Source organism: Miniopterus schreibersii (genome assembly GCF_964146895.1).
Source record: "Miniopterus schreibersii genome assembly, chromosome: 19".
Taxonomy (NCBI): domain Eukaryota; kingdom Metazoa; phylum Chordata; class Mammalia; order Chiroptera; family Miniopteridae; genus Miniopterus; species Miniopterus schreibersii.
In genome coordinates, this window is record NC_138119.1 from 2,964,680 (window position 1) to 2,990,949 (window position 26,270).

General features: G+C 41.9%; 1 protein-coding gene across 4 annotated transcripts in view; it reads right to left on the bottom strand.

Moving 5' to 3' along the window:
• The window catches only part of OLFM3 (olfactomedin 3), a 99,964-nt gene extending 74,463 nt beyond the window's left edge, over window positions 1-25,501 (bottom strand). Inside the window, exon 1 of one of the 4 annotated variants that reach the window (XM_081120881.1) lies at window positions 25,079-25,501. In XM_081120881.1, the coding sequence (XP_080977007.1) occupies window positions 25,079-25,147 (69 nt within the window). In that variant the 5' untranslated portion in view covers window positions 25,148-25,501. The remainder of the gene's footprint in view (window positions 1-25,078) is intronic. The other 3 variants (XM_081120884.1, XM_081120882.1, XM_081120883.1) reach the window with 3 other exon arrangements.
• Between the last annotated feature and the right edge of the window lie 769 nt (window positions 25,502-26,270).

Here is a 26,270-nt window from a genome sequence, read left to right on the forward strand (position 1 = left end):
AAGGCAAAATTGTGAAGATTGTAAGCGCCAATCCTGTCCCCAATTAATTCTGTATTCTTAGTTATAATCTTGGCTCTACTTTCCAAGTCGTTTAAAAACCAGAACCTTCCTCACACTTTGACTACTATCCCTCCCTCTAGACAAGTCTGTATTAACACACCTTTGTATTTTTTTTACCCCTACATACTTCATACTTTTATTCTCTGCGAAGGAGAAGGAGCCATCTTTTTAGAATAAAAGTTAAGATGAAGTCATTCCTGTGTGAAAAGCTTCGGATGGCTGTGGTTTTGCTGAGAATTCAGTCTAAATGCTGCTTACTATATTTGAGACCCTTTGGGATCTTGTCCCAGTGACTTCCCTAACATCATCCCTGATCACTCTCCAGCCTCTCCCAGCATGCTGGTGTTTTTGGTGTTCTTGACCACTCCAGTAAGACTCACCACCAGGCCCCTTTATTTTGTTTTATTTTATTTGTTTGTCTTGGAACATGCACTCTCTTGCTTCCGTTTTATTTTTGCTCAAATGTCATTTTTACAGAGAGACTCAGCATGACCTCAGTGTATAAAATCCAGACCAGCAGAACCCTTTACCCTCTATCTTTACGCAGTTGGATTGCTCAGGGTACCACCCCCTAGTGCTATTGATAATATTTAATTGTAATTCTTTTTAACTGCCTACCTCTATTTACTAGAGTGTCCCCTATAAGAACAAGGGCTTTGTCTGGGCTGTTCATTGCTCTGTCCCTCAGAACAGGGGGACCAAGCTCAGAAAAGGAACTCAATGGATATTCATTGACTGAGCAAATAAATGAATTCCAAATCTGCCACCTACGGAGACTTGGTCAAGTTACATAAAAGCTCCATGCTCCAGTTTCTCTCTTTCCCAAACAAGAAGATGGAACATCTAATTTGCAGGTTCTGTGTTAGGTTAAATGACTGCTTGTGACGTGGGGAAAGTTAGGCATAGAGTACGTCTTGATAAATGGGTTACATTGCTATGACAGTGTGGTCAGGGAAATATGTGGATTAGCATAGCTTTCTAGTACCTTCTGTCTCCCATTCTAAGCTCCTTAGAATGATAAAGGGAATGACCACCACAGACATATATTTTGTGAGACCAAGTGAGACAGATGAGTAAGCCTTGAATTCGTAACTGAATGCTCTGTGAGGATTTCACTGAAGTTTGTTTATCCATGTGGCAAGATAGATACAGAGGAAATGGAGGCATTAATCTACATTTCTGGCAACATATTATTGTAAATGAAACACAATATCTTCTCTCCTATCTCCGTAGTCCAGGTGTGTGGGGGCCTCATAATAAACTAGAGGCTGACTTAATTAATCATTCATGATTAGTTCAAGCTAATCATCGCAGTGATCAGACGTCGGCAGGGGTTCCTGCAATGGAAGGAGGCGATCCGCTCCTCAGAATGCCTGGGAACCCTGGCGGGTCTTGGCTTCTCCCCAACCCCAATGCTTTTCCTCTGCAGACATTTATCTTGGACACGCCAAGAGGAAAGGTCAGCCAGATTCAAGACTACAAAGGTGCCATTTCTTCAGCAAACATATTCTGTTCTTGACAGATGCTGAAATATTCTGCATCTCTAAAGTGTTCATTCAGAATTGTAAATTACAGGACCTTTCAGATAAGGCATATTTGGAGCTTAAGTCAGCAAAACCATTCAAACTCCACCTTCTCTGTCCCAGATAGCAAAAGGATTGTCTTTGCTGAGCAGGTATCTACGTTTTATGGGGACTGTCATTTGCATTTTTCAGTTCTTTCAGAAGAAGGCAGACTGTAAATCGAGAGGCATTGATTGGGACTGTTTCTTTGAGACTAAAATATGTAGCTATTTAAATTTTTTCAAATGGCCTACAGTTTCAAATGCCCAACATTTAGCTCATAGTTACCTGCTTTTTAAAAAACTTTCTCCCTGGATCTCTTGGTTTTGAATCATTATGTACACAGTCCCCTGGCTGTGCCATTTACCACCACCATCAGCTTACCTGGTGAGACACATTTGCTTTCACGACGTAGCTCAATGAGGGCTGCCTCTGCTCCCTCCCTTTCTCTTACTGAGCTGACCTTTTACGTATCTTAGCTAATTTGTAGACTCCCTGACTTATTCCAGCTTTCTTCTTTTACTGCTTGACACAGTTCTGTATTGGGGCCCAATAACCTATTAGAAAGCAACACAAACATGTTTGAGAGTAGATGGTAAATATAATGACTATCAAATTCAGTGCTGACTCAGGAGCAGGTATTGAGCTTCTTTTTTTTTTTTAAATATATCTTTATTGATTTCAGAGAGGAAAGGAGATGGAGAGAGGGAGACAGAAACATCAATGACGAGAGAGTCATTGATCGAGCCCACAACCTGGGCATGTGCCCTGACCAGGAATCGAACCCCAATCGCCTGGATCCTAGGTCGACGCTCAACCGCTGAGCCACGCCCGGCCGGGCGGTATTGAGCTTCTGAGTGGAATGAAACTAACAAGGAGTGTAGGGGAGCTTTCGAGTCACAAACACACAGGGCAGACCCTTCTTTCCCCAAAAACATGCAGTCTGAAGATACTGAAAACACCAGGCAGTGAAATACATGTGGGGGGGACGATCCAGGCACTAAACAGTTAGTGTTCCTTCCACTGGCTCTCAGTTCATTCATTTGTTCACATTCAGGTTAGGTCTGCAGAGTCAGTAATGAGAGCTTCCCAAGCTATTTTTAGAACAATGCCTCGGATGGAAATCTTAAGGACGCTGGGCCCCACAGGAAGCTGGCTGCTCTCCTAATCTCTCTCATGGTCAAGAGCTAAGAAGCCCAGTGCGATAGCCACTAGTCTAGTGGAGGCTGTTCACGCTGGAGACCTGTCTACTGGAAACGGAGAGGGTCTCCTCTAGGTGAAAGGCCTCAGCTAAATCGAGAGGTGCTTTACGTGTAAAATGCCCACCAGTGTCCCAAACTTCATGTTAGAAAAGACTGAAACCCACCCGAAACCTGTATGACCCTATTAACCAATGTCACTCCAATAAATTTAACAAAAAAAGAATGAAAAAATTTCTCAGTAGTCCTTTTTATTACTGACACGTGGAAATAATAGCGTTTTGGACCAGTTGGGTTAAATAAAATATATTTAAATGAATGAATTTTACCCGTTTGCTCTAACTTTTGAATGTGGCTGCTAGAGCATCTCTGATCACATCCGTGGCTCACATTATCTGTCTACTGAACCTTAGTCTCTCGAACCAGGGTTGGGGCGAGCAAACTGGCTCCAGGGCCAAAGTCAGAACATCACCTGGTGGTTATAAATCGTTTCTTACTGAAACACAGCCTGTTTATCTGTTTACACACCCGTTCACGCCTGCTTTCTTGATACAATGGCAAAGTTGACTGGTTGCAACAGGTACCCTACAGCCTGCAGAGCCTAAAATCCGTATTTACCCTCTGGCTCTTTACAGAATACTCTAGATGGTTGGTTGCTCTTTCATGATATCCTGCTTCTCCCCATGTGTCCCTGCTGCCTGCACTTGCTATGAATGAGTCAAACCCCTTTGTAATCTGTACCCTAAACTCTAGAAGAAAACAGCCATTTGGTTTATCCCATTTCTGTTGAACCTGCGAGTTAGAGCATCTTTGGCCTTTTCATCCAACCTATAGATGAGATTTTCAGTTCAGCCCAATGCTTGGCTAACCCAGGCCAAAAGCTCAGCCTGATCTCTTTAACCTTCACAGACATCTGTGAGCAGGCAGAACAGGATGCTGGGCCCAGCAGGCCCTGCGACCCGTGTGTCCACATTTAGCCTGTACTAGTTCCTGGGTGAAAAAGACAAGTCAGAGACTGACAAATATAGAGGCACAGAGCAGGAAACAACCTGCTCAGACGCTGCTCCTGGGTCCTGGAGGAGAGAGAAGGGATCAGCTCAACAGTAAGAAGCTGGCAAAGTTGTTCAGCCCTCTGGCTTCTTCCTTCCTCTAATTTTCATGAATTACAGTGTTAATATTTATTTTAAATGGGGTTTATTCCTCGGATACATTTATATTTGAGTATAAGTTGTAAAGTATATATTCTAATAGAAATTTAAAATGACCTTCCCATTACCCATTTAAAATTATTTTAATGATGCCACCATTTCTTTTATCATTAAGAACTGACCAGATTGCCTACCCATTTAAATAGAATTTTGGCCAAAAAGCAAATTGCTTTTCTATCTTATGTTATAAAATGAAATGAATTAACTTGTCCACTTTCAGTGTAGAAAGCCTTGCTTTAAATTTAGATGTAGGAATCTGTTATTTCTCCTACCTATAATTTTTGTTTTAGAAATGAGTAAATGTGCAGAATTTGACAGTAGTTAGATGGGTATAGATGAGCACTGGAAATCAGTGAATTCCATTCCACTTCTAGAGACATGAAATACTGTTTATTTCTTGCAAAGAACAGGCATCCTGAAATGTTTTCATTTAGGCTTAAAACATCCCTCACTAATTTTATAGCTTTCTGAAGATGCGATCTTACATTGAGTGTCAAGTATGACTTTTGTCTAAAAGCAACAACTCTACTTCAGACATTTCAAAGTAGGCGTGTCACCTAACAGGAAGATAAACTAAACAGAAGGGAAATAACAGCGTGTCTGATGTTTAGCAGTAGACAGTAATGGGCACCTCAAGGAGGAAGCCCGCCCTCTTTGATTTCGCCCTCAAGAAGTGGTGACCTGGATTAGTTGAAATATAAAATGTTTTATGGGCACTGTGCTATAGCAGTGACATTGTCAGGTATCTCAGACAGCTGAGTGTAACTGTTTTCAAGGTCATTTAATGGGAGTTGCCCTTTGCCAGTCATGTTTTGAATTAGACCACACGGTATTGTGGGGACCTGTGGCCTCACTGTATACCAGACTCAGCTTGAATGCCAGAAGTGGGGAGACGTGAGGGAGGCAGAGCCTGCTTCATTCTGAGGCTGTTGGCGTTCACCAAATATTATATAAAGGAAGTTCTCCATATGGCTCATTTTGACATGCTAACGTTCTAAAATTCCAAGATGGAAATCTTAGCTTCTCAGAAAAATGTTCAGTTGTTTTTCTGCCATGGTACCTAGATCTCCACTGTGGATTCAAAGGAAAAAAGAAGCAGGGGATTCAAGCACCCCTAGGTTTGCTGACACTCATGATACCACCTCAGCTATTCTGGAATTGGGAAATGGAGATGAACCCAGTTTATAAAAATAATCTCTCATCCAGAACACCATCACCCTGGGCTATTTCTCACTCAAGTTATGACACTATATCTCTCATTCCTTATACAAGTAAGATCCTGTTTGTCACACCTACTTGACATCTGTTTTTTATTTAACCGGCCTCCGTTGCTTTTTGGACATTATTAAATTTAGGTACTTTAGACACATTGACGAGGAGATGTCAGGTAGCTGTTGTAAATCATGGCTTAGAGCTCAGAGTAGTCCGTAAGTATGACACCCTAATTAGTTAGCTAGCTAATTAAAAACTGCACTATGGTGTTTGAATTGATTTATTGAAAAGTGGTTTATGTTGATAATTTATGAGACCTTACCTTTGTTGAGGGTACAAAGATGAGAGCTAGAACAATTCCATCGTTTTAGGCGCTCATAATCTATTCAGAGAGGCATATACATATATGCAAAATATGTAGGTGGTTACTTAGCCATATCGTGTCATATTGGAGGTACAAACCAAATGCCATGAAGCCATAGAAAAGGAAGCACATAATTCTGTTGAGTAGATGAGTCTGCAGTATAAGGATTAGAAAATGGAACAGAAATTATGAAATTCTAGCTGGGTCTTGATAGAACAGTGTCATTCTCAGCTGAGTGAGCAAGATGGGTACTTTCTCAGAGGCATTAGCTCATGATGCACCTGAGCACTAGCCAGTGGTCCCTTTGGGAGGAATATGGACAGGTGGGCGATGCTTCTTCTGCCTCTCTAGTTGCTGGAAAGAGGAACCTTTGGAAGCGCTCCTCATCAGTTTTCCCCCTTCTGATCATCTTCCGTTTTGCAGTTCAACCAGTTCTCTCATCATAATAAGATGAGGTTGATAAACTTCTAGACTCAGTTATTTCCTTTCATTGCCTGCACATACATCTTCGCAAGGATCTTGTGGCTTCAGGCAGTCTGGTTGTGTCCAATACAGAAGGCCCAGGTAGTGCTTTGGAAGGCATGTCTTCAGAGCACGTGGTTTTCAGTAGGCAATCTGTGCCCTCCTGGTCATGTAAAACATGGAGGTGTGCATCCAGAGGGTGGCGCCAGAACTAACTACCCCCTGAGAAGCTGTTGTCTCGGGCCGGATGGAGCCTGATCCAGCTGTTGTTTCTGGCTTGATGCAGCTTGATCCAGCTGTTGGTTTAGACCTGAGTTTCTGCTCCAAGTGCAGTAGTAAGTAAAGCCTTCCACTTGGTGTTTTGATTGCTGAAAAGCAGAAGGTGTCTGAAGAGCACTTAGACTGATGCTCATCTAAAGTGCTTCATCAGAGCTCCAGAGACAGTGAAGATCAGAGGCAGGTAGATTAAGGAACACCGAAGGGACAGTATGAAACCCACACAGCCAACTGAATGCAAACAAAAATCATCTTTGCCTTTGCAGGAAACCACACAGAGGAACTCAAAGGTTAAAAATGTAAAAATCCACCCCGATCTGTTAGAGCACAACGTAAACATCGAATTGTTCCGAATTTTATTGCCAACTATGACTGAGATTAAGACACAGAACTCACTATGGCCCTGAAGGATGGCTATAGAAGTTAAAGAGCAGTTACTACTTAAGTCACATGGACTCTCTCTTTCCTCCCTTTCAAATGTAAGAAAATTATCAAGGCTAGACACTGTGGGAATGAGTCTCTCTGGGAAGAAGCTGGATAGTGAAGGAGTGGAAGGATAACACTGTGGGTTCTTAAAAGGCCAGAAGCTATTAAAATGGACAACTCACCAGTTCTGAGCATCATACATCAAGGGGTGGTAAGGAGGTGGGCATGGAAATTGGAGAAACTTTAGAGACTTTCTTCTTAACTGTGCTTAATTCAGGAAATGTCCCAGGGGAGAGGAAGGATGGTAACATAATGCCTGCATTTAACGACCACCAGATCAAATGCGAGTGCCCAGCAGGAAGGGAAACAGCGACAGTGGAATTATGCAGTGATTGATGTGGCTACGTGAATGAACTTTAGAGGTGCTATAACATTCAGGAGATGGCCTTGGTGGCTGAATAGTGTAGATGACCCGTTCTGCCTCGAATTTTTGCACCTGCAGTAGTAGCCAACCTGGTTTCCCTGAAACGTGGAAGTTTTTAAAAGCATGATAGGGAGAAAAACAGATACTATGCTCTATTTAATACTGGCCATTTGAATTACATGTTAATTTTATGTACTGATTTTATTAGCTTGGAATTTTTTATTGAATTTCACATTAAAAAATCATTACAGTTTTAGTGCGGTGATACACTCTTCCGTTTATGCAGCCCATCATAATGGATTAAATGTGTCACAGTAGGTCTTTACCGCACCGTGAAGTAGTTGGCTTGCCTGAAGTCATTGGTCCCATTTTCCTCAGAGAAGATGGGCTCAGATGGGTCTAATGGTTTCCCAACTCAGACAATTTATTAGTGTTAATGTCAAAATGATTCTACTAATTCAGAGTCCTCTTTACAAAACTACATTATAGATTTTGTGGTCAGAAGAGCATAAGGATGAGATGCATCTTAAGTTTTCTTCAGGACGTAAGCTTTTTATCTTCATGAGTTTAGAACGTGGCCATATTTGCTCCCTCTGAGCAGACAATGAAGATTGGATTTGGAGAAGACATAGGAAGATTCCTGGCTAAAAAGTATGAGCGTGAGAGTGGATTCTTGAGTCTGGCGCCTTAGACCACTTGGCCATCCTGACACCCAGAGAGTGGATTTTTGAAGAAAAGTGATTTTTTTTAATCTTGAACAGAGCATGCGTTGTCTTTTAATTAACTTGAGAATGCAATTCTGGGTAAGATAGTTATGTTTTCTACCCATATGATAGTCCCAGCCATGTACTTCTTTTTAAAAGAGATTTAAAAAAAAAAAAATCTTTATTGATCTCAGAGAGAGCGAGGGAGAGGGAGAGAGAGAGAGACAGAAACATCAGTGATGAGAGAGTCATTGATCGGCTTCCTCCTGCACCCCCCCCGACTGGGGATCGAGCCCGCAACCCGGGCATGTGCCCTGACTGGGAATTGAACCCTGATTGCCTGGATCCTCGGTCGATGCTCAACCGCTGAGCCATGCGTGGCCGGGCGCAGCCATGTACTTCTAAATTCCCAATGCATTCTTCCTTCTCTCCCCTTTGCTTTCTGCTTTTACTTTTTAAAGCTCTGTTGAATTTGAAGGCACAATGGTGGGGAGAGACTGGCACCAATGGGATGCATTGCTTATCATGAGTTATACTAATGGACAAGCTGGCAGTACAACTCCAGACTCTCTCTGCTGAAGTCTCCTTGTGCTGCAGGCCACCCTATTGGGCAGGACCTGCCTGAAGTTCTCATGATGCATGTCTTTGCCATAGCACACAGCGCTTGGAAATTTTCATGAATTCTTTTCCCCGACAAGCTCCTAGGAGTACAGGAAAATGTCCTGATCACTCTCCTTGGTCTGCTTCCAAAGCAGGTGGTTAGCTTTGCTCTTATCCCCTAGGTTCTTTTCAGGTAGGAGGCCAAGGTCAGTCACTGCACCTGGGTCTGATGCCAGTTTTCTGTGTCTAACTGCAGAAAATCTATCTCAGCACTCTGTGGGTGGTCCTTTTGAAGCCCCCTTTACCAGGACTCCTGTTAGAAGGTTGCATCACATGTGTCTGGAGAGGGAGTCAAGAGTCTCAGAAGAGCCCAGCTGGTGTGGCGCAGTGGTTGAGCATCAACCTATGATTTGAGAGTTCATGATTCGAATCCCAGTCAGGGCACATGCCTGGGTTATGGGCTTGATCCCCAGTAGGGGCATGCAGGGGGCAGCTGATCAATGATGACTCTCTCATCATTGATGCTGCTATCTCTCTCTCCTTCTTTCTTCCTTTCTCTGAAATCAATAGAAACACATTTTTTTAAAAGAATGAGTCTCAGAAGAAATCTCTCCATCAGATTGGGGGTTTGTTGTCACTGTTTTTCCATTTTCTCTCTCAGACACTCTTACATTCTTGAGCTTAATAGTAAGGAGTCTGGGAGATGTAAGCAGGCTTTTTTCCACCCCTTTTCATCAGTTCTTTTATATTCTTTTTATATCCTTGATTTGATGAGGGGACCAAGAGATGGGAAAAGACTTTATTTCATTCCTTCTGTAAATTCTTCTTATGAGGTTGGAAGTCTACCTTGTCACCTGTCTTACCAGTTTCTTAGTTCAAACGGGAAGGAAAGAGATTCAGTGTATATCCTTTTGACTCAACATAGCAATTATTAAATACGTTATAAATATTGATTTACAGAGTTTATTCCACCTAAGATAACCATGTCCTAGAGGGCACAGGGGTCTTCCTACTCTGTTTATATTACCAATAGCCAGCACAGTGCCTGAGATGTGCGGATATTCAAAAATGATAGTAAAAACAAAATTTATGCCCACATGGCATGGTTTTCACTTCCACTGATATGTCTGATCATTGATTGTTGATGACCAAACACTGAGCAATGCTTTATAGAAGGAATGGCTAAATTAGTCTTGAAGCAGGTCGTGGGTGGTATTGTTGATGGCGGTAAATGTATGTAGAAGCAGGTTCGGGAGGAGCATAGTGTGCATTTCAGGCTAAGAGAGCAGCAAGCACCAAAACATAGGAGTGTGACCCTTGGGTATTGCTGGAGTGTGGGGCAGAGGGAGAGAGATGAGGGGGAGATCAGATAACAGCCTTGGGGTTTATATGCCACTTTGAAGAGTTTGCAGATTCAGTTGGCAGTTTCAAGTAAGGAACTGTCATGAGAGACTCATTTTCCAAAGGAGGAGGTCAAGGGAAACCAAGAGAGGGCCCACTGCCTTGGAGCTAGTAACTGAAGCAACCGCTACTACAAGCCCAAAGGGAGAGGGGGAGTTAGCAGGTGCCTGAGCTGGAGAGACACACACCTGTGGGAGAGGTTCGCCACTATAAGCCAAGACCTAGGGTAGAGGCAGAGTCACGGCAACAGATCTGTCGGCTTTGCTTTCCTCCTGCCTTCTGATGTCGTACCAGTACCTCCCATTGACAAAACCCAACCAGAAGCCAGTTACCAGCCGCCTCCTCCCAAACACATTGCAGGAGGAGATGTACTGTGGACCTGGAGGTAGGTGCACATTAAAAACAGGTGCTTCCCTGGTTGGGTGGCTCAGTGAGTGGGAGTGTTGCCCCATTTACAAAAGCGTTGCAGGTTCAATTCCTGGTCAGGGTACATACTTAGGTTGTGGGTTCGATCCCAGGTCAGGGAGCATATGGGAGGAACCAGTGCTTCTCTCTCACCTTGATGTTTCTCTCTCTTTAAAATTCAGTAAAGCATATCCTCAGGTGAGGATTAAAAACAAAACAAAAAACCAGGTGCCTCTACAGCATATGAGGATTTGGGTTATAGCAGAGTGTGGATTACTCTAAATAAATACGTCGTGTTCTTTGAACTAATGAGGAAGTAGAGTAAATTGAAGCTATCAGCACTATCTTAGCTCTTCCACAGAATGAGCTGTTTATGGGTTTTGGTGTGATACCCGGTGAGTCTACGTTCTACATAATAGACACAGGACATCTGGGCTCGTGTGTGTCTGCCAGATGGTGCGGGATGCTCAGAGATCTGGATGGCCAATTTTACACAATAACCGCTCCTAATAGGACTTTTACACTGAAACCTCTGACACGCTTTTACCAGGAGTTGTGCTGCCAAGTCAGGTTGTAATAAATGCGCCTGATTTAATAGCTAATTCTCTAGAAATATCGCTTTTTTTTTTTTCTTCCCTTCAAAATCTTTGCCCTGTTCAGCAGATCATATTTTAATTCTACAACCTTCATCCTTCTTGACCATTTTTCTGCCCCAGAGTGGTAGCTCCTATCATCCTGGATGTATATATATATATGACTGTACATTCGCTCAGGAGATCCTAAGATACTTTTTGCCACAAATAACAGGAGCTGTTTCCTGAGTACTGAGGAAATTTCAGTGACTACCCCTGCATGTCCCTGAGCTCCTTCGATGGCCTACAGGCAACTGTTACTCCCCATGAAAGGGCTGCCGTCTAGGCAACTTTCTCAGCTATTCGATGAATAATATTTTCACGTTGCTGTCTACGATTTTTTTCTGATTGTCACCCCTTCTCACTTCTGTGACTCCCAGAGGTTCTACCCCACTAACAGAGAACTTAGTGCCTGGAACATGATAGGTGCTCAAAATATGTGTGACAACAGTAGCAATTATTGCCCAGATATTTTCACTCACTACTGGGTCTTTTCCTGATGCTCCTTGGCCGATGACTAGCATTTTACTCACGAGTGGTTTGTGAGATAAATTAGTGCGTGACCACATGAGTTAAGTGGATAAGCGAGTCTTCTAGGGTTTTGAGTATCCCCATACAAGCTATGTTGTTTAACATCAGCCTGCCCTTAGCTATTTCTTAGAGCTGTAACTAGCCTGTCCATACTGGGCATCATCCCCCCTCTTTCATGTTGGCATTGCAGAGGAAGCGCCTCAAGGGTTTGGACACCTCTGGGGAACCCGTGTCCCCTCCCTTTCTGCAGTGTTGTGCGTGGCAACAGTGGCTCCTCTCTCCTAACCTCATCTTTATGCCGCCGTGGAGACGTAAATATCCTCTTATCCAGGTGATCAGGACCTATGATGTGCTGTCAGTTTAATACTGTGCTTCTGTTGTTTTTTGATGCAAGGTGCTGCTTTACTCTAACCCTTACAGGGCCGTCTAATGCTACAAAAGCCCCCTACCTCCTCAGGCCTGTGCTCTGTACCAGTTTCTTGACAGACGGTTTGCAGATGCTACATTGGTTTGCTACCTTCTCATCTACTCTTTGATTCGGTCCATGCCCACGGCTAGAGTCTGAGCCCCACGAAGGTGGGTCTGCCGTCCGTGCTCCTGATGCACGTGCGCTGGGAAGGGCAAGGTGCAGGGTGCACAGGGAATGAGCAGCAGCTCTGTGGGTGCCCCAGGGTCCCTCATCCTCTCATTCATGGAAGGGCACCTTCCACAATAGAACTTCACGTGATTGTTGTTGAGTATGTGGTTGATGCCACTGTGGATGGCGTCAGAAGAGCTCTTGCTCAGACACCCTGTCCTTGGACCTTGGCTCTAGTGAGTTGATTATGACTTTGACCTAACAGACGGGAAGCCAATGTGAGGTTATCAACAGGTGCTCCATGGAGGGATGTGCTTTACAGAGAAAAGTCAAGCAGGTAGCTCTCCCTGCTCAACAGGAAGCAGATCATTTCAGTGATCTAAATGGATCCATATCCAGGTGTCTCCCAGGCAGACAGTTGCTATTGGGGGCCAAGGGTGTAGATATTGTTGGGTGACATTTAGATGACTATTTAAAGTGACACAGCACACCTCCACTGTCCCGTGGCTGCAAAGGAGTGACCACACACATGGTTTTAGTCTTTAGAATGAATTTGAGCTTAATATCTATCCCCTGATGCTTTCACCTTTATGGAACCTCAAGCAATATCCTCTGGATATTAAAGAATTAATAGTAAAAGAGTTTTTAAAGTTTTTCTGTTTTTGAAATGTTATTTTTGCTATAGATGGAGGAATTCACAAAGTATCTGAAATAATTTGCTTTTTTGGGTGGCTTTCTGACCTACAGCCAGTCTTTTTCCCCCCAAAATATCAAGGTATTCTTGAGGATAAAATAGCTCATTTCAGCCAGCAAACTGTCATTTGGAACTGCAAGTGACCACTGGCACAGGAAATGCAAACCACTTCTTATTGTTTGCAAAATAACAAGTAACACAAAGATTTGATAAGAGATTGCCGATTACACAGAGATGGAAGTTATCAAAAAGAGGCGGAGAGTTGAAGACAGCAGAGTGTAGCTCGCTGCACAGTGAGTACTGTCTTCAGGTAACAATGCCTCGGACACAAGAAGCAGCACCGTGCACAAGTGCAGACAAGGGGCAGGAAGAGCAGCAAAAGGTCACTGTAGGAAGGAGCGTGCTGGAGGAATGAGAAGCGAGCTTTAAGGATTTGCCACAAGTTCACAAGAGCATAGTTGCAGTTTAATGAACATTGCTTAATTCCAATGGGCCATTTTAAGGTCTTTGAAAAATTAATAAGGAGAAGACAGAAAAGAACATAAGATTGAGAGAGAGGTCCCCCAAACACTATTATGCGATCAAGTCGACGTGCAGTTAGTGATTTGTGTTTAGCTTTTTCGCTAGCCTTTTAAAATAAACTTACCTAACATAGAGTTGGATAGCTGCACATGACTTGTTTCGTGGTTAAATCCCACGAGAGGAACTCTGACCTGGTGTTATTTGCAGGAGAGTTACATGCACCCAGGTGCACTGTGCAGGCCATCTGGTCACTGGACGGATGCCCAGGGCTGGGCATACCTACTGGTTCTGAGCTGCACCCACGCCCTTTCCATCTTGTCAAAAGCACCCGTGGAGAGAGCTTACATAATTGGTAAGCAAAAAAGAGGCAGTCACACACAGACAGAAATACTAATACCAACAATAGATCAGCTATTGGGCTATCGTTGGTATTAGTGTGCGTATTGATTGTCCCTGTCTTACTGTGTTCCCTATACTCCCAGAAAATATTATCTCATGTGCCTCCCACAACAATCTTATGTTTCATTTCATCCTGAATTTATATATAAGTAAGCCGAGGCTTGTAGACATTAACTGTTGCAGCGAAAATCCCTAGCTCCTGGACAGTCTGATTCAACATATTGGTACATTTCAACAGCCTTCCCTGAATTATTTGCTCTCAACAATGCTTTCAATAAAAATTGTGTGACAGTAAACTAGAAATTTTACTTTCTGGAAATCTCAATGGTAGTTATACAAACTATGTGTATTAACAATTGTTCTAGGGCTAGAATTCACACCTTTTACCAAAATGGAAGAGTCCAAAGGATTTGTAATGAAATAATATGCGTTTGGGAGTTTCAGTCAAGAGGGTTTCCTCATTCTCAATATTTTCCATGTAACAGTTGAGGAAAGTTCTCAAATGACCCACTGATTTTATTCTATTCTGGCATCTTTGATGAATTGTAAGTTCTTGTCAATACCCTATCTTGCTAAAGAGCTGGACCACAAGTCAACTGAAATTTAGATCTGCCTGTATTTCTCTTTTCCTTGAACACTTGCTATGATTCTGGGTAAATACCAAATGGGGCATGATTACAGAAAGCATAGAGAATTGGAACACATTAAAATCCCAGCATCTGGGAGACTTGAACTGACCATGTGCTTAGCAAGGACCTGTTGAATTGAAAAACATCTCTGAATTGGAAGGGACTTTAGGGGTGGTCTGTTAGTCCAGTTCTATTCTACTTGATGCATAAGAATTTTCAACACCAACCCGTCATGTTCAAGGGACGAGAGGTGACCTGTGAGGGAGTAAAGACAGAGCATATGGAAGAGCCTCCTCCCATCTTATTTGTTCACGCTCATGGTAAAACACTGGTTTTCTTCTTATTTAGAAAAATGGTTGTGCTCTCGATTGACTCCCACAGACATAGCCTTTCTGTCTGCAAGGGTCATTGTTGCCTTTTTCTTTCCTGGTTCCCTAAATATAAACACTTTCACGTCACCATTCAAGAGATAGTTAAAGAAACCCAAACGCTTCATAAAGGTGGTGTGAGGAGCAGGTAGAGTTCCAAAAGGAATGTATCTCTACTCTTTTCGTAAGTCACCCTGAGAAGGAGGTAAAATTGGAAAAGATAAGCCGAATGAGTGACGTCAGGTTACAGAATTAGCAGGTTAGTTAAGAAGTAGGATGTATATCACACACAATGTATTTTCAACACTAATTTAATGAAAAAATAAGCTGCTGTTTATTTAACACTGACTAAATGCCAGGCAGGGAACTTGGTACTTCAAAATGTTCTTTTATTTAAACGTCACACAGACCATGAGGGAGGTACTATTTTCTCCATTATATGACCAAGAACTGTGATTTCAGATAGAAGTAACATGCAAGTGATTTATTACCATTTCGATCGAGAAAAAAATATTTATTGCAAACTTTTGTCACTTGGACCATATACGAATTGGGACAGAGGCCAAAGATGACATCGTCTTTGCATAAAAGCCAAGAAGGAAGGAAAGGAGCAAGCAAGGAGGGAAGCGAGCTTGCTTAGTGTAAACTGAATTTTCATGGGAAATTTAAATCACCCACGTTCCTTTAATAGACAGGGTAATTTCAAAGTCTTCCCATCCATTTTCACAACGAGTTCTAACGATCTCTATTAGGCCTCACATCTCAAATAAATGTGTAGGATGAACTTAGCTTATTACAGGGTTTGGAAATAAGCTGCGTTTAAAAATGTTTCGTAACTTGTGCTGTTCACTTCTATAATGAACATAATTAGTTTCGATGGCCGAGGTTTACTCTGGTAGCTTCCAGATGAAACCTCCCCTCTTTCTCTTTCTCTCTTTCTCTCTCTCTCTCTGTCTGTCTCTCTGTCTCTCTCTCTGTCTCTCTCTCTCACACACACACACACACACACACACACACACACACACACGTGTGCATACACAGGCATGCACTTTAATGTTCCTATTTCCAGGTTCTTAGTTCGGTGCTGATGTGACAGCACCTCACACATTCCTGTCACTCTAATTATAATGTCACCCCAGAGTGAGGGAAATGAGAGGAGGAATGTGAGTCACATGGAGCTTTTTTTTTTTCTTGCTTTAGTCACAGAAAATGAAACTTAACATTTTTCTTCTTTGACGTCTGTCAGATGATTAGGAAGACCTTAAGTCATGTACAAAGCGCTTTAGAGATTCCTGTGCTCTTTTCCGCCCCTGTGACTTCACTCGGGCTGTTGCCTCTAATAGAATACCGTCTTCCCTTCCCAGTCAGGCTGACCTTCCTTTAAGTGCCACTGCCCGCAGGAAATGTTCTTGCATGCCCGTTGGCTGGGGATGTCCCTCGCCTATCCCCTTCTTGTCTCCTAGACAAGCCTCTGCTATTGGGCATGGCATGCTGCTCTACAATTACTAGTATACCTGGCTGAGTCTTCCAGTAGAGAGTACTAAGGGCTTTTAAAAAAGTATTTTATCTCCAACTCCTACAATAGCACCAGGCATGAGCATTGGTTGAAAATTTCTTATAACATGAAGGTTAATGGACTCCTCTATCACATGCAATAATTACAGTCATTGAGAATCATCCATTTTTGGACTAATTATTTTCTTCACATTGCAAAAAATTAAGAACAAATCTCAGTTATTTAAAATTAAATAAGTAAACTCAACACAACATTTTTTTCTCTCTCTGCTGTGCACGAAAGGGGGTGGCTCCTGCTCATATTTTATGGAATGTCACTGAGCCATCGTCGTGCTTGACGGCGCCTTTATTGTGTATCATGCACTGGCTCTCTACACAGAATTGCTCTCATCTGAAGACATGCCAGTGCCTTTGGTGGATCAAATTTGACTGATGAAAAAGAAGGGGCCCTCATTGTCATTTTACTGAATCAGAGCAGCCAATTTATTTGGATTTTCACTGTAGATTACAAATCCAATGTAAAACTTTGACATTAGATGCTTTAAAAGGGCAATACTGGCCAAGAAATGAAATGACAACCATTTGGTTCTTAGGTTGAGGGTGAGAGTCTCTACGTAGACTTTACCTAATAAAAACAACAAAAAGACTCATTGTGTATCTTATAAATGTCAACTAGGGAACCCAATGACCGATCCTGTAATTCAATTAGAATCATGTGTAATCTAATTAGTCTTCTTTAATAAGCAATTTTTCATTTCCATTTTACCTATCTTTATAATTTTTAGACCTCACTGTAATTTCCACATCTGGTCTCTTAAATGTTAATATCCACAGGCATAGATGATGCTATTATTTGGCTGACTTGCATTTTGTGTTTGCATGTTAATTATGATCATCTAGACCAACAATTTTTACCTGGTGTGCGGCAGCAGGCACACTGGCGTGCGCAAGGATTTTTAAAACATGCCATGGGACTGGACAGTTGAAGAGCTGATGCTAAGTCCCAGCTTCTCTCCTAATTTCATACTCTGCCAACAACACTGAACTTTCCAGGTTCCTCATTATTATGTAATTTGCTCTGATTTGGTATGGTTTCTGTCTTTATTTTCACTTTACATGTTAAGTTAATACTAATTAGGTTGAGTCCCTTGAGCAGCATCTTTTCCAAAGCATCGATTACATACAAATGGACAGGATGCAGTCATGTTTCTGTTGCCTCTCCCTGTGCAGAACTGAGATGCAAGTAATGGAAGGAAAAGGAACTTATTGACACTTTTATGCCTTTTCTTTCCATCTAGTTCTTCTTACTAAGAAACATTCAGAAGATTTACTGAACTAAACTAGAGACCTTGTTTCAAAAGTGAATGCCAAGGGCTAGTCATAGCAGGGTAACCAGGTCTCAGATGAATGGATACAGTCATTGTGTATGTGGTGTTGGTGGGAGAATAAACTTCACTTGAGATGCTTAAATACTCATTCCCACACGTGTGCCCCATCTCTGAAATCTTCCATCCATCCCCGATGTGTAAACAAACACATATCTCCCCTCAACCCTCATTTCTCGCTTAACTCTATTTGAATGTGTTCACCTATTTGGACATGGACTCTTTTCTGGCTTTGACTGACGGGTGTCATGATGCTTTGCAGCCAGTGAGAGACACTCTGAGTAAGTTCATTCTGTCCCCTTGATTCCTGACTCTCAAATATCTCATGCCCGGTTCTGAGTCATTGCATGACTATAGCTGCCCCTTTGCGAGGAGCTTCTAACTCTCCATACATTTCCTCCTGCGTATCCCCAGAGTAGATGGCAGTCAAACCATAGTCCTTTTACTCTCTGACTTGGTCTAGCACTCAACTTGTCAAGAGGAGAATATGTCTGCAGCATGATATAAATAATAAATGATAAGTCCAATAAAACGTCTCCGATGGGTCCCGAGCCACACAGTATTGGGTCTGTTCAGTACTGCAGTGAAATGCATTAAAGACGTAGTCATCACGCCACTAAGTACACGTAGGTGTGAAAACACGCGTCGTCGGTGCTCATTCAAATCAACAGGTCCCCAAGCAGCCATAGATATAGGTCATTCCCTGAAGTGATGGTGTCTCTTTAATGCAACATTTCACCAGTGACACTTTGGTGCCAGTGACTCGACATTTCCAACATGGATGCTCTGAGGCATTCCTGACACCTGGGATTGTTCCTGCTAGTAACACTGTTAAATCATCATGGGATAATTCGTCTTAGTCACCTTCAACTTAGTTTGAAAATAAAAAAGAATTGTCTGTTCAATTTATACCCTCTCTTTGGGGTTATCTCAATAGCTGCTTGCTTGGGCTGTTGAAATAATTTTATTGCTGACTTTTCTTTTTAGAGCATTTTAAAATACAAAGTTAATTATGAAAATTTTGAATGTCTGATTATATTTAGAAGTACTGATTCAGGTAAATCTAACTCCACTATCCCTGTGTTTGATTTTAATCGTTGGATGTCATTCTGTAAGGTGGTATTGAGCTCATATAGTAGTGTAGTACAAATATAGAACCAATATTACTTTTCCTATGTTAATAGTATAAGAATGTATAGTAAGAAAATAATTTCAGCAGAAAATTTGACATTCTTAAAAAATAACCCAGTCCCTAAAAATAGATAAATACAGACAATATTTTAATTTTTCAAATAAGGCAAGACATGGCATCAAATAAAGGTTGTCAAAACAATAAGTAAGCATTAATAAAATATTCAGACTTATAAAGCTATGCAAATAAAATGGGCACATACATGCAGCAAGAAATAAGAGGGCATACTAACTTTGCCACTGAGTGTCATTAAACACAGCAAATAATTCACTAGAGTATCAAGGTCCTAGCATCCCAGAGTTACCAGTGTAAACAACACTAAAGATGGTGAGGTAGGACAGGATATTAATCAAAAGTTTATAAAGATATAATCTTGCAGCATTCTTCAAGATAAATGGCCTGATATAAGTATTTGAAGCCCTTGAAACCAACCAAAATTCTTAAAATCAGTCTTGCTTTCCTTCCCTGGTTATTGTCTGACGGTAGCAGGGACCAAAAAAACACAGATTATAGTCAGGCATCATTTAATGCAGGATTTTAAGTTCTGGGTTTTTTTTTAGGTGTTCCTTTACTTACTTATTTTTTTTTCCATCTAGTCACCTGTCCATTCAACATTACTTGTTAAGCACCTTCCCTGAGTAGACACTGTGCTAGTTGCCAGGTAGAAAAGAGTAAGATGATGGTCAAGACAAGAGCCTGCCCTCAGCTCAATTCAACCTGTGTGCATTAAACACCTGTTCTGTGTCAGACGCAGAGCCAGTGGCTGCAGATGCAAAGACAAGTGGAACACGGTTCTCTTCTTAGATTAGGTCTTAGCTTATCAGGGATGTGAGGAGTGCCAGGGAAGGATGTATGGAAGAAGTGACATTTGAGTTGCATCTTAAAATGTAGGTAAGATTCTGACATATGGAGAAGAGGGAAAGTGCTTTCCAGGGAGAGGCAAGAGCACGAAAATGCAGCATCTGTGCTCCTCTTTCCGAACCTATTTTTATGCTTCCAAGAGCTTGCTATGAGGATGACAGAAGGCATAGCTTTGCGATATATGCTTCATAACACTTTATTTTTAAAGCACAAGACATAAATGTTCCTCGAAAATTCTATTTTTAATGGTTTCAACAACATTTTTGAATATTTTTATTTGCAAATTATTGGCATTAGTGATAAAGATGGTCTTAAGCTGTCCCTATATCTTGGACACCCCCCCCCAAATTGTAGTGAGTAACAAAAATAAGGTAAACCCCACTATAGTATGGCAAGTATGTCTGAAGTAATACATTTTTAAATATTAGTTGTTCATAGGTAAGGGCTGTCCTAGATATTACATAGTTCTGATCTATTTTTTACCCTTCATATTATCTACATGGGTTGTACTCAGAAATGAATTATTGCATAAGTCACACAGGTGGACATGCTTTTTGTTTTTTTATTATTTTATTTTATTGAATTTATTGGGGTGGAAAGGGTGACCTAGATCTCTGAGGTCTCTTCTGTAAGGGCACTAATTCCATTCATGAGGGATCCATCCTCAGGACCTAATCACCCCAAAGGCCTCATATCTTAATACCATGACCTTGGACATAAGGTTAACATATGAATAGTGGGGGAGTGGGAGGGTGCAACCTGCAGACCACAGCACAGAGTCAGTCATTCTAAAGTTTAACGAAGAAGTTTTAAGAACAGGTAGTCCCCTCATTCTACAGGGGAGGGCACGGAGATCACTTCTTCCCCAAAATCGTTCGTAGATACATCGTCTCCATGGCAAAGTAGGGATGAGAAATGAGGGACCCTGAACCCTGCCCCCTGTTTCTCTTGTCCTGCAGTCCTTCTCAAAAGAGCATCAGTCAGTTGTCACAATAGTCTGTTTTGTTTTGTTTTTTTAAAGAGAATACAGGGAGTAACAATTTAAAAAAAAATAAGGGAAAACTGTACAATTTTAACCTTTTCAAGTTGCCAAGAGAAAGAGTGAGAAGGAATATTTACTTTCTGCAAAGTAAAGATGTAATAGGATCGAGGGTGGGATAAGATGGGTAGAAAAGTCATTTTCTCTTTCAAAAACATGGGTGGGCTGCATTGAACTTTCCACTTCCTACCATGTCAGGGTCCCTGGTGTGTAACTCCAGGACCTTGCCACACACCACTGAGCCATATTTGCTGTTCTACTCTGAGTTGTTCCTGTTGCATAGAGAATCTCTCACACACAGTGAATACAGGAGAAAATAGATCATTTAAGGTGTATTTTAAAGCAGATTGATACTGATCTCAGTTTGTTTCTCTTGCTGTTTTTGCTTTTTATGAATTTCATTTAAAAATTGTAAGAACTTTAACCAGATTTATGTACAAAAGCCACCTCTAGCCAGTTGAGGTCTTTGATGATTTTCTTTCCCAGCACTAAAACACAAAGGCACTTAGACATGGAGTATTACGTTAAGAAGCCTTTAGCAGTATAATCATTGCAGTTCTCTTAGTTCCCATTATGTTTCTGTGACTTTCAAGCAACTATCTTGTGTGAGGCAAGTTCTAAGTGGCTGGGTTCCTTTGGGCAGAAAGGACAGTCTGCTGTGGAAGATTATTGCTGAGTCATGGTTACGTTCAGGTCTGTAGCGTGAGCAAGGACCACGGTGCTAAGCTCTTTAATGTATTTCTAGGCAAGGAGATAATGGATGCTTTCTCAACCTAAGCACGCTAGGGCATTTGCAGTACATGGATCACCACGTATGACCGCCTTACAGCTCACAGTCACTGCCATGTGTGACGGTGGCCATGTGACCTCTTTTTAACTGTTACTCAAGTGTCGGACTTGGCTGTAAATGTTCTCTTCGAAACCTGCCAGCCTCGCTTTAGCCTCCTTTCTTCTGAATTCAGCAGAGTGGAGAAATGCATGGTTCTGATTTGCAGCGATTCCTGTTTTATTGTGTTCAAATGCTGGGCTGCTGAAAATCTTGTAAAAGAGGTTCACTCTCCTACTATCAAGGTCATTACTCCACTCATTTTCTTCTGTTTAAAAGTACAGAGATGCCATCTAGCAGCCGCCCTCAGGAATTTCCTACACAGAAACTGTTCTTTCTCTCTAAAAACCAAGCAATAATTGAATTCTGACAAGCTTTCAGTTTCTTAAAAAAAAATGTATTAAATGGATGATGATTTGGCATGTTGCCTATTCTTCAGACACTCCATTCCAAATGAAATTAATTAATATCCCTTAAAACAGGCAAAGTGATAGACCCATGAGTTCTAAATGGAACTGGAAACTCGTTAATAAGTTTTTAATTAAGAAAACATAATTCTCATAATTTTCCTGAGAGGAAAATCGACAGTCTGTCTACATAAAAATACAAATAATTAGTTAGTGGTGAATTGCCTTCCTTTGCCGAAAGAAAATACTGATCTTGCCAATTTCCTGATGTAGTAAGTGAGAGGAAGAAAAGTTATAAGTACATGCTGAAAGGAAGTTCATCTTATCACTTAGAAGTTTGGGCATTTTTTTTTTTTTTTTACAATTTAAAGATAAAATCAAGTTTCAAGTAACTTATCTTACCATAAGATGGCGATACTTAAGCACTTTATAAAATGTCATATGAGATCAATGTCATATAAGTTTCAAGCTCAGGAAAAATGATCATAAACATAAATATTACATAGTGTTTTCCCCTATGAAGTACAATTGGTACTGTTGTTAGAAAGCCTTTTTGTCTTTGGGTAAATTAATATACAATATGCACTTGCTAAGATTTAGATTTCCAATATTTGGTGTATGAGGCAGTCCTATACCTGAAAAAAATAATCGATTCTATTTTAAGGGCTCTCCTGTTTTGCCAATGTATCCATGTGTGATTATACATATGCTTACTGTAAACATAAAGTGTAATAACATAGAATAATACTTAAATAAATGTATTCAAATATGATTACGGAATCTGTCAGTCCTAATATATTAGTATTAGCAAACCAGCTGTTTACAATTACTGTACATCCAAGTGTCATCGCCTAATTATTACTTACTTGTCCCCAAACTGTGGTCTTGTGTGGTATTACTGGATTTTTAATTTCAATCTCATTAAACATAATTTGTGTTATGGGTGCTAATTTATTAACCCTTAAGTAGTTGGTCCAATAATAAATAAAATTTGAGAAAATTCCTAGTTTATAACCTGATAGTTCATCTGAGAAGTGAATGGTGCCATCTTTGATTGGGGGGGGGGGGGTGATAGAGTTTGGCGATCAACAATAGTTTGATAAAACATACAAAAGTAGCCTTTATTCATTTTTTAAGCAATCTTTTTTTATCCTGGTCCAAACACTTTTTACAACGTTAATATCACTTGCTGGGAACATTTTAATATTCCCTATGGGTCATATGTGGTAGGGAGTGAATGACCGTCTTCTCTTCTCTGCACACTGTGTGGCAGCACCTAGAAACTGAGAAAGGACAGTCGGAAAAGTCAGTGTGTGTGTGTTTCCTCCCTGAATTTCTCACTCAGCTGTACCAACCGGCCACCGTTAAATCTAAGAAAAGTTTTCTATTGTCAAATACCCAGAAGTAAGCTTATCATTACTAGAAAAGATCATATTGACTAAAAATGGTTATTTGGAGGCTTTACTTCAATATTTTTAACAGAAGCTCTTGTCTGATTATATGTATTTAATTTGGGGGGAAATGGAGGGCAAGAAGTAAAGATATTTATGCACTAAAGATATCAGAGAAATCACACATGAATTTATTTTTAAAGAATGACAAAACTCACTTTAATTCAAGTGATATTTTTTCTGTAGGAGCTCAGAGATTAGGTTCTGTTTTTAAAAATGTTTACCAACAATATTTGAAATGAGGTACATCATGGAATGTGCTTAAAAGTTCCAACCGACATGATATAGTGGCAGTGGCAGTGGGATGTGCCACTGTAGTGAGATAGATCCAGCGTCAAGAAGAAAAACAAGATTTAGAAAATGTAAAAATAACATCAACACCTTTTACCCAGATGCAGAATGCTTGCAGGCTGCTCCTTAGTGTGGAAAACATCCCACTAAGATGGAATTCACACTGAAGATTTCAGTGACAATATCAGCACAACTGTAGCTTCCAAACAAAATGATCTTATTCTCATCAGGTCTCTCTAAATATGGAAGTACACAGAAATAATTGAGTCTGTGCCGTGATTCTAGGTTCTCACTATAGACTACATTAGGCCTAGAAATATTGTCAGCCACGGTATTAGATTATGCTCGGCTAGATCTTACTTAGTTCTATTCAATTATGAGAAGAAACTTAATTTTTCTCCCCCACAGAGATGATGTATAGCTTTAAATAAATAACTTCACAATGTCCCCAAACTCAGCTTTAAATTATTTTGTAACGTGGCATCATTGGTCCTGTTGTGTCAAATTGCTCTTGGCCAGTTCAGTAAGTGGCATGATTTTAAAAAATTGTAACCCTTACTCTTTTTACCAGTTGCCTTATCTCTTATTCCAGATTATTAAGATTTTTCTTACAATGCTGATGCTCTCAAATTATCTCACTTTACCATCATCACTTTTCTCATAACCGCTGGAAACATTTCTTACCATTTCCCTGCCTTTTTATGAAAAGAGCTCAGCGCCCACTTGCATCACCAGAGCTGGCTAATTTTCAGAGTTCACCAGCTAGGAGACACCCCGTCCTTCCCCTGCCCCCCAGTTGGACCTGGTCCTCACTTCCTGCCTCTTATCGCCGGTCATCAGAACTTCCTCAGTGCGCCCTAATTTCCTTAATGAGAAGAACGAAGCGAGTGAACACAAGCGCCTTTCTCCGGCGCCTCGCGCCCTGGGCGCGGGCACGGCTCTGCCTCTGCCTCTGCCCTGTGTCACAAGCAGCATCGCCAATGGTTTTGGACACAAACCGCAGCCGCACGTCTGCCATGGGAGTATTCCTGGCCAGGATCCGCTGGGGAAAAGCCCCCAAACCTTTGCCTGCTCTCAACAAAGAAACGGCTCACCGCCTCCTAAGCCGTGTTTACAAATTGCATTGTTTCCGCAGCGAACTCCTTCGCGTTTACCCGGCGACTTCTCAGGAGCAGGCTAGGCGCCTGGACGCAGAATGAGCCCGGTTCCCCCGGGAGCCGCATTGCCCGCTGCTCGTGCCCCTCATCTCCACTCCAGTCCCCCCCAACACAACATCCCTTCCCGGACTCTACCTCGGGGAGCTGTCATCCCTCCAGGCGGTGGGAAAACGCCAGGCATCCCCAGATAGCCAGGACGGCTGCCTCTCGTGCCATTTGGGGTTGGGGATCGATTTGCATTTTTGATCGGTTTCCTATTGCACATTTATTTCACACAGGAGTTAAAATATCGCTCGTACCTTGGAAGGGTCTAGTCCAGCCAGCAGAGACAGCAGCAGCAGATTGAGCAGGTTGGACGTCGCCCGCATTCTGATCCGGGTTTGTGCCCCTCTCACTCTCCCGCGGAGCCACTCCAGTGTCACTGCAGAGCCCTGCCCCTCCAGCTGCACTTTCCGCCTGCCAGTCAGAGCGGAGCGGAGACCCAGGCGGTGGCAGCAGCGGCGGCCGCCCTGGGGGGCATCATTCCGCAGGCATCTGGGCTCGGCTCGCCGGTGGGCTGCGCGGGCGCCCTCGCGGTGCTGGGGCGCCTCCAACCCGCGCCCGGGGCCGCCCTCCCTCCCCCGCCGCTGTCTGTCGGCCAGGCCACCGCAAAAGTTTTGACCCGAGAGAAAGCTGAAGCGAGTGAGCGCGAGAGAGGTGTGGAGACCTGGACAACGGATATGACATCACTACATCTCCTGGGGGCTGGGGGGGCTATTTTGCGGGGAGTTTGTTAACCCAACAAGGATCGACTCTCCAGCTCCCGTTCAGCCTTTGCTGGCAACTTGAGCTGCAGAGAAGTCAAGAGTCAGCTAGATACAGGGTTATGAAACAAACAGCGCCTGGAACCTTCTGCTGTCATTGCCAGAAGACTCGAGATCATACTTATTGCTTTAAACGAAGTTTGCTGTGCAGACTATCGACATGTATTTTCTGTCCAAGGCACAAAGCCTGTAGCTGTTATACATGCAGATATGCACTGTCATTTATGAATAGCCCATTGAAACAATCTATTTGGTTAGTATCAGTGTGCATTTATTTACCTAGGGCTTTTGAGCATCTGAAAATACTATGCATAAGTAAGTGAAGAGGCTTTCTTTTTTCCCCTTTATAAATGGGATATTCCATTAGTGACTCCCCACAGCTGAAATCTCTCCCCCTCACACACAGCAATACTCAGAAATATAATTTCCCTGTCAATTTAACTCCTGTTTGTGCCTGAGGAAGAATTCAGTGATGGATGGACAGTGGGATGGGAAAAGTGATTATCCCAAGCTTCCAAATACTTTTGTTTCTTCGAGCTCAAGAAAAGAGGCAGAATAGCTGCCTCCTAAGAGCAAAGAAACACTAAATGACTAACTCTTACACCCTGCATCATTTAACTATTTTCAGGCAGCTTAATTTCTTTGAAGCTGAAAAACATAAGTATTTTATAAGATTAGAAGGTAGGGG